We start from the raw sequence: 12,049 nt of genomic DNA on the forward strand, positions 1-12,049 counted from the left end.
AAGCTGCTAGTCTAAGGCAGTGGTTCTCAACCTTTTCAGGCCGCGACCCCCATAATAATCATATTTTAACTGGGGACCCCCCCCCCCTCCACCCACCCTGAGTGAGGCATTACATTTTGTACAACACAGTTCTTCGCGTTGCAAGGCATTGTGAGCATGTAGATCTGCTATTTTCACAATTTCCGCCTCTAATATTTGACAATTTAATCTATGTTTAATTTGTCATTTTAGAGGTATTAAAACATCCTTAAATTGTCCATTTAGAAATTTGCAGATACCCTCTATACACTTAAACTTTATGTTGGTTTGTTTACTGTTGAGTGAGAAAACAATGTTTCACATTGAGCTAACCACAGGTTGAGAACCACTGGTGTAAGGTACTAGTCATCAGCAAGACAAAGTCAGATCATATGAAGAAGCAGATAATCATCCATCAGGGTCACTTTACCCTATGGATTATAATCCTGAGATGATCCATGTATTTATATGAGTGAAAATGTAAGTTGCAATACAGAACTCATGCTCAGTTATGCTCAGATTGAATCCATAAGGTCCTCTCACCCCTGTCCAGCGAGGCCTTGTTGAGAATCAGAGCATCCTCTATGTCGTAGCCACTGTAGCTCATCACAGCCACGGTGGCATTCTGACCAGCAGGCAGCTTCTCAAAGTCAATCAGCTCGATGGTCTTAGTCTTCACCATGGGTTTTTGTGGGTAGGCCAGCAGGTACATAAGAGTGTCTATTCGGTTCCGCTGGTTGTAGCCGATAGTACCTGTAAGGGGAGTGAAAATGGAGAGTGCGTTCATATAACAAACTATTATAAATGCAAAGTTTGGACAGGAATAACGTTTGTTAGTGCCTGGTTCTATAGACAACGTTGGTAGTTTGCATGCAAGCCGGAAAGTCTGCAATTATTAAATCATTCTTTCATATCGTCGTTGTCGGGTGGAAACCTTGTATGTCCAAAACCTTTTGTTTTGTATTCATCATTTTTAAAATGATATAAACTAGTGAAAACAGCCGATCTACAAGCACACAACGCCTCGCACCGCGAGGCGTTGTGTGCTTGTAGATCGGCTGTTTTCACTACTTTTGTGTGATGGCCTTGTATGAAGTAGTGCTTTACTTTGCGAAAAAATGTACACATTTGAAACTTGGAGATACGAGGTTTCTGCCTGACAGTGACGATATACAGATAAGGAATGTGCAGTCAACTATTTTCCTCAGAGAGTAATCTGCTGTAATCATTTACTTCTCCGGTTATTTAAGCCAAGGCCTGGGCTTTGGCCATCGCTGCTCAGCAGAGAGGAACAGCGCAGGTTATGGCATAATAGCTGGCCTCCCTGGAGGCCATGACATTTGTCAGATGCTATTACTTCACAATCAGGCTACAAGCACACAGTCTGTGATAATAGGCCCGGGCCACACAGCCAGATTTGCACATGTATAGGGGCCGTCCACACAAAACAGCCCAGGCAGAGGATATTGGGCCAAATATAGTTCTCGTCCGTGTTTTGTTTTTGTAAAGATGGGGGATGGGGTAAGTAAGGAGGGGGTGTGTATTGGGGGGGAAAAGAGCGAGATAACGTCGGGGGAGGGTCGGGGTGACGGGGGGCGCTTACGAATGTTAGCAGTGGCGTTTGAGGAAGTTTTGGTTACCAGGGAGCTGTGGGTGCACACTCTGTGGTCCTTCGCAGCTGAGCACACTGACCCCCTGAGCACAGTCAGAGCAGACACAATGAATTGCTAATGACACTCTGGGTGACTGGCAGGGAAAGGGCCTCCGCACACACACAGCACAATGGAGGACCTACGCAAGCGTCCCATGTTTGATATCCATGCGCATACGCACACACACTGACAAACACTCAATCACACGCAAATGTATTCTGACAAGCAGTAAGCGCATATTTTGGGGGTGTGGGTCAGACAAACTGATTGCATACATTGAGGAGGTTAGTGTATGTGTATGGTAGGGGGGGGCATTGGAGATTTAAATGCTGTGTGTGTGTGTGTGTGTGTGTGTGTGTGTGTGTGTGTGTGTGTGTGTGTGTGTGTGTGTGTGTGTGTGTGTGTGTGTGTGTGCACGCACGAACAGGCATGTGCGCGTGTGTGGGTGTGTTTGAGAGAATTATATACTATATATATATATATATATACTTTATTTTCTTTCAATCTTTATTTATCCAGGGGAGGTTTGCTGAGTGTAAATGCTCTTCAGCAACACCCTGCTCCACAATGACACACACATTAAAACCTGGGAACTCCCCAGTACAATCAGAGTCTTATACCGTGACCTCTCAACCGGGAACCTTTGGGCCACAAATGCACTCCTCTAACATTTCGGGCCACTGGTGCCCCAAAATGTATATGCATGTACAGGAGCAAATATTGCCAACTTTGTGGCAGATGTTTGGGTGGCATATCTTCTTTAGCTACTGAAGATTAAAATAAAACCCGCTCTTTTTATTTTAATCTTCAGTAGCTAAAGAAGATAGTCAGTAGTGCTGTCGCCTCACAGCTAGAAGGTCCTGGGTTCGATTCCCGCCGGGGGACACTGTGGGTGCTGGGGGCGTGTTCCCTCCTCCGCGTCATCAGTGCCCACACCCTAGGTGGGGTTGGCAAAAGGGCCTTTCTGTGTGGAGTTTGCATGTTCTCCCCGTGTCTCCTAGGGTAGATACCCTCACAAAAACATGCAGTAATCCTGGTCTCTATAAAGCCTCCCCCTGGCCAGCCGGGGCGCCTGATGGAGGGGAATGGAACTGGTTGGAATAACGTGTTCCTTCCACGCGCTACGTCCAACTGGGGAAGCTCCCCCTGTCAGGTGATAAGAAGCGGCCTGCTCACTCCTCATGCATTGAAGGAAGCATGAGCTCAGTTCGGGGCCCTCCCCAGGTTGGCAGAGGGAGAGTAGAGCCCAGGATCACAGCTTAGGCAATTGGCACCGGGTGAAAAAATGGGTTACAAAAATCGTGGGATAAAAATTTTAAAAAAATAAAAAAAATAAAACCCGCTCTTGATTGCAGATCTTCAGTAGCTAAAGACCTGGCCACTGTGCCCACAGTGAGGACGCCTACTGAACTGAAGCGATGCCTTACCCATGGCCTGCTTGCCCATAGCACACTGGTATGTGTTCCTAGGGGACTGGTTATGATGGGGGTAGGGAATGAGGCCCGCGCAGACTCCCAGGAGCGTGAAGGGCTCGATCTCCAGGTGGGTCGTGTTCCTGTGGAAATTCAGACGAATCAGAGAGGCTCAGACACCACTGTTGGGATTAAAGCAACTAACACAGGTGTTTTCAGGCCCTTAGTTGAGAGAGAGATGAAGCAGGGACCCCCACAACTTTTCATAGATTCAATATAGTTTAATCGTTTGACAGCACAATCATCAGTGTATTTTGGATTCATGTCAATTTGTGTTTTCAGATATTTAACCACTTGAACCGTAAATACTTAATAAACTTAACCTTACACTCTGTGCTTAGTCTGCTCTTTCCCCCCTCTACTGTACACCAAACCTCTTTGATCTACAAGCTCACAACGCCGGCGTTGTGAGCTTGTAGATCGGCTATTTTTGGCTAAAGTTCTCAGAATATCACAGAATATAATTTCTCTGTCCTTCTCAACAGGGGAACTGGTCACTGAAGAGATTCAAAATGGACCGTCAGAGCATGACCCAGGTTCTCTCGCGTCTTTCCAATAGAGAACGTATTCAAATGTTGAATATAAAAAAGGGGGAAAAAAGTTTCTATCACACAAAGATTTGGAGGACCCCCTGCAGTAACTCTGAGGACCCGCTGTTGAAGACCCCTGAACTAACAAATTCACAAGTATTTTTTTCGACTTACTTGGAAATCATGTGTTCATAAAGGGCGATATGACAGTCATTCTCCTCGTTCACATCCAGGTATTCCACCAGGCTCTCATGAAGGAAATCCTCAAATGTCCTTAAAAAGCACGTTATAGGAGTATTAGAAAATTATCAACTGTTACAACAATGGTGAGCAATAGTGGTTTAAAACATATGGTATGGTGGATTCTAACCCACAATGCACCATCACAGGACAAATCTTTTCGAGTGTCCGCCATTCATATTGGGGAGTTTAGCCTACTAGAAGTTCGGACCGCTACACGGTCTGATACGACCGGTGTGTCTAATTCATAGTTTCAGGGGCTTTGTCAGAGTACTCGTTGTACAGTATATGGGCATAGCGGTCGGATCTGTGGCTCTGGACAACCGGATATCCATATATCCCTCCCTATGCACATTGAGGGGAGTTTATGGTTATGTCAACTTTAATATAGCATATAGCTCAATGAAGTTTACAAAATTGAGTTGATGTGTAATCACTGTTCTGTATTTCTACACTTACGTTATGCTAAAACTCAAAGAATTCTTTGCCATCTTTTGCCAGGACAAATTTTGTCCTGGTAACCATCCTTAAGGATGGTTACCAGGACAAATGGCTGAGGTGAGCCAGGGAACACCATTAAACAAATAGGTCTAATAAATGGTTGATCCATAAGGACTAGCATATAAGGAGTGCAGCAGAATCACCAACTTTCTGCCTTGTCTAAACATCAACATTATTTTTACGTACAGTATCTTGTGTGTACCAAGTGCGCTTATGATTCTGAGGAACATAAAGAAGTGTCTCTAAGCACACAAACTGGGTAGGCTACATGATTTGGAAATCTATGGTGTCCAACGGTGGTTAATGGAATACGTTTCTGTGAAATGCAGGTGGCTTTATTTAATGTTACACTATTGTTTACCACTTTACGATACTACCTAACCATCACAGTGTAATCCCTGTTGACTATTTGTTAGTGTGTTTCTTAAGTATAGGTAGGCCACCTTTATTTAATGTTACACTGTATTATTATTATTCTTACATTAGAATGACTTGCATACAGAGACACTTCCACAGGCCCCATTGGTTGGTTAACCACAAGTCTTTTCAAAATTCTTTGTAAATAGCATATCTACAAGGTCACAACACTCTGATGGGATATTTTATAGCTATATTTACAGTTTATAGATTGGTAAAAGTAAACCTGGTCCCACTCACAAGTGCTGAAATGTTTTGCCACTGAGCCAACACCTGCTCGCTGAGACATAGATCTTCATGTAGTACAATTTACCACTAGTGGTTCTACCAGACAACAAGATATACATTTCTCAAAAGAAGAGCATGGAGACCAAATACAATCTATATTATATTAACATACACTACCATACAGATTTATCAAAATAACATTTTATTTACTAAAAGAGGAAGGCCACCCCCAACCCCATTCCCTCTCCTCACCTGTAGCCCTGGGACAATTCTTCTATGTGTTTGTTTTTCACCATTGGCTGTCCCTTCTTCACGATGATGTATGGCCTGATGGAATAACACAGGTTGAACAGCTATGTCACCAAAGGGAGTGGGACAGAGTTTTACAATGTTTTATTTATTTATTCTATATTTCACAAAGTAACATGCATAATATTATATTAAGCCTAGAATTATTGAATGCTTTAGCTATTTTTGAAAAACCTATGTTTCTATGTCAGCAATCTGGTTGGCCATCGTCAAAGAAAAGGTCCTTTTAACTTAAATGGAGCTCAGTTAGTCTGTTCTTGAGAGACTGCTATGTCAGTGGTTCTCAAACTTTTTCATGTGAAGGACCCCCAAAATGATACAGTATGTATTTGGCCACGGACCCCCATCTCAAAATATTTAGTTCCAGGGACCCCCCAGAAGCAAAATTTGAGTTACAAACGTTCGCTTTGAAAATAAATACATTCAAAGATTTGCACACATTTTCACGACTTTTTCAAAAATAGCAGATCTACAAGCTCGCAGCGCGGCACCGAGTGCCGCGCTGTGAGCTTGTATATCTGCTATTTTTCACTGGTTAAAGCATTCAATAACTCTAGGCCCTAGATGGGTTAAGTTGCCCACCTGCAGAGGCGTCCCCCGTCAGAGGAGATGTAGACGCAGCGATCGGTCAGGTTGGTGGAGATGGAAACAAACTCGTTGATGAAGCCGGCCCGTCGCATCAGCCTGAAGGTGTTGACCAGCTTCTGGTGGTCTCTGATCACTCCTAGAATGTTACCTGCAGGCAGAGGAACAGAGAGACCCACACAGTCAGAGAAAGACAGAGCTAGATGACACCAGTGCTCATAACAAATACATAAAACTATTTCATATCCATTTGCTAGGTGGAAAGAAACAGGAACTCTGAAACCAAGCCGGCAACAAATGATTATTTTCATAATTGATTAATCTGTCAATTATTCAATTCGGGGACTGCCCATAAGTCCTACATCTCGTTAGTCCTAATTTGGTTAGGGTTAGGTTTAGGCATAGTTTTACTGAGGCTAGGGTTTGGGTTAGGTTTAGGCATAGTTTTACTGAGGCTAGGGTTAGGTTTAGGTTTAGGCATAGTTTTACTGAAGTTAGGGTTTGGGTTAGGTTTAGGCATAGTTTTACTGAGGCTAGGGTTAGGTTTAGGTTTAGGCATAATATTTTCACCAGGTTAACATTCACCAGATTCAGACTAATGGGATGTAGGAACAATGAAATGTCGGACCAATGCCATGGCACCATTCAATTCACCAATGAGATGAATTTAGACAATTCAATTACAGTAAAATATGTTAATAAAGTACAAAATGGTATATGTCATTATTAGTTATCTGACCTGAAAAATACATCTTCAAATTAAGTAATATATTTAATAAGCATTCCGAAAACACATTTTCAAATAATACTGTGCGATAAAGACAACCATGTTGGTGATTTGTTAAGACATTTTAATGTGACCGATTATGTGGCCACTAAAATCCAAGCTGTCGGTCGATTAAGCGATTGTTAGTCGTTTCACCCTTGTTCTGCTCTGTTCTGTGCATACTCTTTGCAGAACATCACAGCTGCAGTGTGCAGGGCCAAACCTGCCTGAGCGGTTGAATTCATATCAAGGCAGACAGACAAATGTCTAGAAAACAGAGGAGCCACCGTGCACTGCCTCTGTGTGAGGGTAGATTTGCAGGGAGCACGCTCCGAAGGGCTTTGACACCTGCTGTTGCCAACTAATTAAATGGCATGGCAGCTAATATAATTTGACAGTTATCTGTGGATAGAAAAAACATATACAGTAATTAACAGGCCAAGTTCTGTCTTAAGAATAATACCTACCGGGGCAGCAAAATGAAAGTATTATCGGATACTGTGTAAAACAGCAAATTGCCTTCTGTAAATGGGACAGAAAAACATCGCCCAGTCTCCCCCCTTCGTGTTATTAGGCACAGTATTAAGAAACAAGTGGATTAAAATCCTTTTCAAGCCATCAAATATTCCAGCATGAACAAACAGCCATTACTTTCTATTATGTTTGGACCTCAGGGTTCATACCATTGAGGAAGACAAGGAAGACACTGGGGTAGGCCAGCTCCTCTCCACACAGCAGGTTGACGTCCTCCACCCCCAGATTGAAGGCCAGTTTGATGATGGGACCGTCCTCCATGTCTGTGGTGATATGGGTCATCAGAGCCAGGTTCTTCACCAGACCGCAGGCCTAGGGACAACAACACAGACTTGTAACACCAACTGTAGAAGAGAAACACTTTTGAGGTAACTAATCATCACACAAATCCACATCCAGCATAAAAGATGTTACCCATAACCACTTGAACTGTATGTACTTAGGTGAGCGGTAGTCTCTCAAAAAATCTAATCTCCGAGTAGTAACCCAGACCATTGGCCTAGGTGAGGCGTGACAGCGAGTTTGAGTCCTGATCCCGATGACCTTTTATCTACAACAGTATATACTCAATAAAGGCAGAATGATAAATACAAAAAAGTCTCTGAGAAGCCAATGTTTAATATTAAGAGCGGTTAGCTTTCACATGGAGGCGCAGCGGTATGGGTTGTTAGGGCATTCACCAAATATTCAAAAATTTGAATATTCGAATATCAAAGTCACTATTCGACGTTGTTCACCGAAGTCGAATATCAAATATAATATATATATATTAAATATATAGTTTATAAAGGTTGGCTAGATAGGAAGTCATAAGAATGAGTTGTCAATGCCCCTGGTGGATGAATTTGTTAATGCTCTATACCAGGGGTTCTCAAACCTTTTTAGGCCGTGATCACCAAATTAAACATATTTGAACTGGGGACCCCCACCCTGACAAGCACTTGGAATTGTAGGTATTACATTTAATGTGACTCGGTTCCGCAGATAAATATTGTGAAAATAGCAGATCTACATGCTCACAACGCCTCGCAACGAGAGGCGTTGTGAGCATGTAGATCGGCTATTTTCACAATGTTCGCCTCTTGCTTACTTAATATTTGACAGTTTGGCCAGTCCTGTCGAATATTCGACTATTCGAATACTTTGAGGTCGAATAATTCGAATACTACAAATCACTATTCGTGAATGCCCTAGTATGGGTTGTGGTCAGCTCGCTCACCTCTCCTTCAGGGGTGTCTGAGGGGCACAGCATTCCCCACTGGGAGGGCTGCAAGGAGCGCGGCCCACTGACTTTCCTGGTCTTCTCGAACTGGGAGGAGATCCTGGTCATCATGCCCAAGGCTGAGATGAAGGAAAGACGCGAGAGAACCTGGGTCACGCCCTGGCGGTCCATTTTGAATCTCTTCAGCGACCAGTTCCCCTGTTGAGGAGGACAGAGCGACATTAGATTCATACCAACATCTGTGTTAACAGTTCGTCGTGCCTCTTAATAGACTTCAGTGTATCGTGGATGTGAGGCAGAAACCTTGTATCTCGATATTTAATCTTTTAAATATAAATTAATTAAATTTATAAAATATATTATGTTTATACTTTGTTGTATGGCAGTAACACACAAAAAGTAGTGAAAACAGTAGATCTACACGTATCGTATATGTCTTTTTCTGACAACTTTGACATGTTTTTGCCTATAATGACATTTCCAAAACAAGGAGGTTGAAAGTGATTAAAGGTGTATTCAGTGATAATGAAAGTGGCCGGGGGTCATCTTGTCCCTTACTGGCCTTACAGCGTGGAAATGTTTAGTTTTTTATAGATTTTCTACACATTTATAATGTTCTCGTTTTGATCATTAGACCCAATCACTGAATATCGGTAGGCCTACGTCTCCAGCTTCAGGATATGTATGATACTGATTTACTACGAGACTGTGGCATTTCATGAGTTCAGTAGTTTACAATATAGGCATTTAGCAGACGTTCTTAATTCAGAGCGACTGTGGTTCTCAAAACTTTTATTTTGACCATCATAACTAAACATCATAACATAACTACGGCCATACTCTACCCTGATTGGTCGAGGACTGGCTGGCCACCTCTGAAAACTGAATCTAGCTATGCTCGTAACACGGGCCATCGTGGAAGTCTTATATGGTCAGCACACATTCTAGTGAGGAGAATGAATGGAAAATGTACCAATTATATTTTTATTTGAATTAAATACAATCACTGAATATACCTTTAAGTCTGTCTGTGGGTTTTATAAAGATTTAACCCATGAAAAGTATTAACAAGAGCTTGCGATCAAATAACTACAGTGGATCTATTGGAACTCAGCTTATTTATTCCATTTCGTTCATACCAGTTTCTGCCCGACAGTGACAATATTTTATGATTCCGTTTAAAGAATGCGGACGAAATTACACACGTTTCTCTTGTTGACCTTTCCATTCTTCTAACTCACCGTGGAGATGGCGTTGACCATGCCGTTGGTGATCTGATCCTGCCGCATGTGCTTGACCACGTCGAACTGAGCCGCTCTCTGCTTGGGGATGATCTGGTCGGCGATCTTCTTCAGCTCTGAGTTGAACTTCTTGAAAAGATCCTCAAACAGCAGCGACAGGAGCTGTCGGTAGTATGAAGAACAAGAGGCTCAGCTAGGAAGAGTCACATGATGAAAACTGTTAGTGTTAGTTTAAATGTTTACGGTGGAGTTTCCAAACTGAACGTCAATCAAGTTCAAAGAGTCACTTTCTGGGATGGAGTCATCGTCATATCCCCAGCGGATATTTAGCTCCCAACTCATCTGCAGCTCTCTTTCTCCAGATGTCCCAGCCCTTATCAGCGACAAGGCGTGGTCAGCGGCAGATTTTAATAACCAGGTGTGCCAGCTTGTTGATAAGCCTGACCTGGCCCGTCTCCCACGGCCCCGCTCCCTTTCGCTCGGCCTCGCAGGAGGTAAAACTCTCTCGCGGACCCCTCCCCAACTGGCACATTAGCATACATCAAAACAAACAGGCAGCGCTGCTTGAAATTAATAAAGAAATTAAGCTTCCGTCGTGCAGCCGGGCCAATTAGTTGAATGTCAGGGAATCATAATTGGAGAGCAAGAAGATTGCCGGCGTTGTGAGTGTGTAAAGCCCCCTATTGAAAGGGGGCTCTGTGTTTCCTCCCCTCCCACTCCTTATACAGAGCAGGTTGGGGGGTGGGGGGTGAAATTAACCCATTTAGGCCTAGAATTATTGAATGCTTTAACCAGTGAAAAATAGCAGATATACAAGCTCACAGCGCGGCACCGAGTGCCGCGCTGCGAGCTTGTAGATCTGTTATTTTTGAAAAAGTCGTGGAAATGTGTGCAAATCTTTGAATATATGTATTTTCAAAGCGAACGTTTGTAACTAAAATTTTGCTTCTGGGTGGTCCCTGGAACTAGATATTTTGAGATGGGGGTCCGTGGCCAAATAACTATCATTTTGGGGGTCCTTCACCTGAAAAGGTTTGAGAACCACTGACATAGTAGTCTCTCAAGAGCATACTAACTGAGCTCCAGTTAAGTGAAAAGGACCTTTTCTTTGACGATGGCTGGCCAGATTGCTGACATAGAAACATAGGTTTTTCAAAGAAAAAAAAAACGTAGGATTCAAAAGACACTTATAGAATCGGTACAAAATTCTAATTTTCACGATTTTTCAAAAATAGCAGATCTACAAGCTCGCAGCGCGGCACTCGGTGCCGCGCTGTGAGCTTGTATATCTGCTATTTTTCAATAGTTAAAGCATAAAATAATGACACACTAATAATGTGTACCCGTTCTAAATTGGTTAAAGGCCTTAAGACAGCAGTAATTACATTATCAGAGCCGAGGCCCGTGGATTAGCTCAATCGCTCCAGTCAAGGCAGCGTTTTCTATTGTCGCGTCGCAGAAAAATCCCCCTGGCTTCCCCGGGCCTGGGGGTTTTGGTGGCGCTGCATATCTCTCCCCTGACAATGCCAGGCAGGCAGGAATACAGAAGGGGGGAGGGGGGGTGGGGGGGTGTTGAAGGAAAACAAAACAAGCAAAAACAAAGCTGGTGGGAAATAAATGAGTCAATAAAAAAAAAAGAGAAAACATGGAAGCTGACACAAACGCTCAGGTGAGAGATCAGGACTAGTGGTATGAATGCATGCAGTGTCCTAACACTGTGATCTGTGATCACAGACGCAAGCATGTTCTCCTGTTACACACGGCTTTAGACACGTAACGTGTGTAAGCAGTGTGCTCTCTTTTATTTCAACTCACTTTACATCTATACTGTATGGGGGGCGGGGTATTAATCACTTAAAGTACGATTCACCCGGGGGCGCCCGCTGGCCTGGTGGTCAAGGCGCGTACCATATACTAGGCTATGATGCCTGCTGGCGTCGCCGGTTCGATTCCCGATCCGGACGACCTTTGCCACATGTCATTCCCCATCTCTCTCTCCATTTCCTGTCAGTCTACTGTCCTATCGAATAAAGGCATAAAAAGCCCAAAAACAAATCTTAAAAAAAAAAAAGTACGATTCACCCATTTTCAATCTATCGTCATATAATTGGTCCTCACTAATGCTGATGATGATAGGGTAGCATTTTTTCCCTACTCGGTCTGTTCCTCCTCCGTTCAGAAAACCACCTACAACATGATCATCGTTGGTCTTTTTTTCATTTTTCTCAAAAAAGATGTCTCTATTAAATATTTTATGAACACGAGAACAATGGCTTCCATATTAGCACTCTAACTTTCCAGGATTAGAAAGCCTGCAGTTTCTATTAGGTTGGA

At 43.1% G+C, this 12,049-nt stretch overlaps 1 protein-coding gene across 1 annotated transcript in view; it reads right to left on the reverse strand.

The window, feature by feature from the left end:
* Positions 1 to 12,049, reverse strand: part of polr3b (polymerase (RNA) III (DNA directed) polypeptide B) — a 39,219-nt gene that overhangs the window by 13,112 nt on the left and 14,058 nt on the right. Inside the window, exons 13-20 of the mRNA XM_080737816.1 lie at positions 9,716 to 9,877; positions 8,472 to 8,672; positions 7,402 to 7,564; positions 5,950 to 6,103; positions 5,311 to 5,385; positions 3,847 to 3,945; positions 3,098 to 3,225; positions 562 to 771 (exon numbers count right to left, since the gene is read on the reverse strand). Of these exons, the coding sequence (XP_080593942.1) occupies positions 562 to 771; positions 3,098 to 3,225; positions 3,847 to 3,945; positions 5,311 to 5,385; positions 5,950 to 6,103; positions 7,402 to 7,564; positions 8,472 to 8,672; positions 9,716 to 9,877 (1,192 nt within the window). The remainder of the gene's footprint in view (positions 1 to 561; positions 772 to 3,097; positions 3,226 to 3,846; positions 3,946 to 5,310; positions 5,386 to 5,949; positions 6,104 to 7,401; positions 7,565 to 8,471; positions 8,673 to 9,715; positions 9,878 to 12,049) is intronic.

Source organism: Nannobrachium achirus (assembly GCF_963921795.1).
Source record: "Nannobrachium achirus genome assembly, chromosome: 11".
In the NCBI taxonomy this organism is placed as follows: Eukaryota; Metazoa; Chordata; class Actinopteri; order Myctophiformes; family Myctophidae; genus Nannobrachium; species Nannobrachium achirus.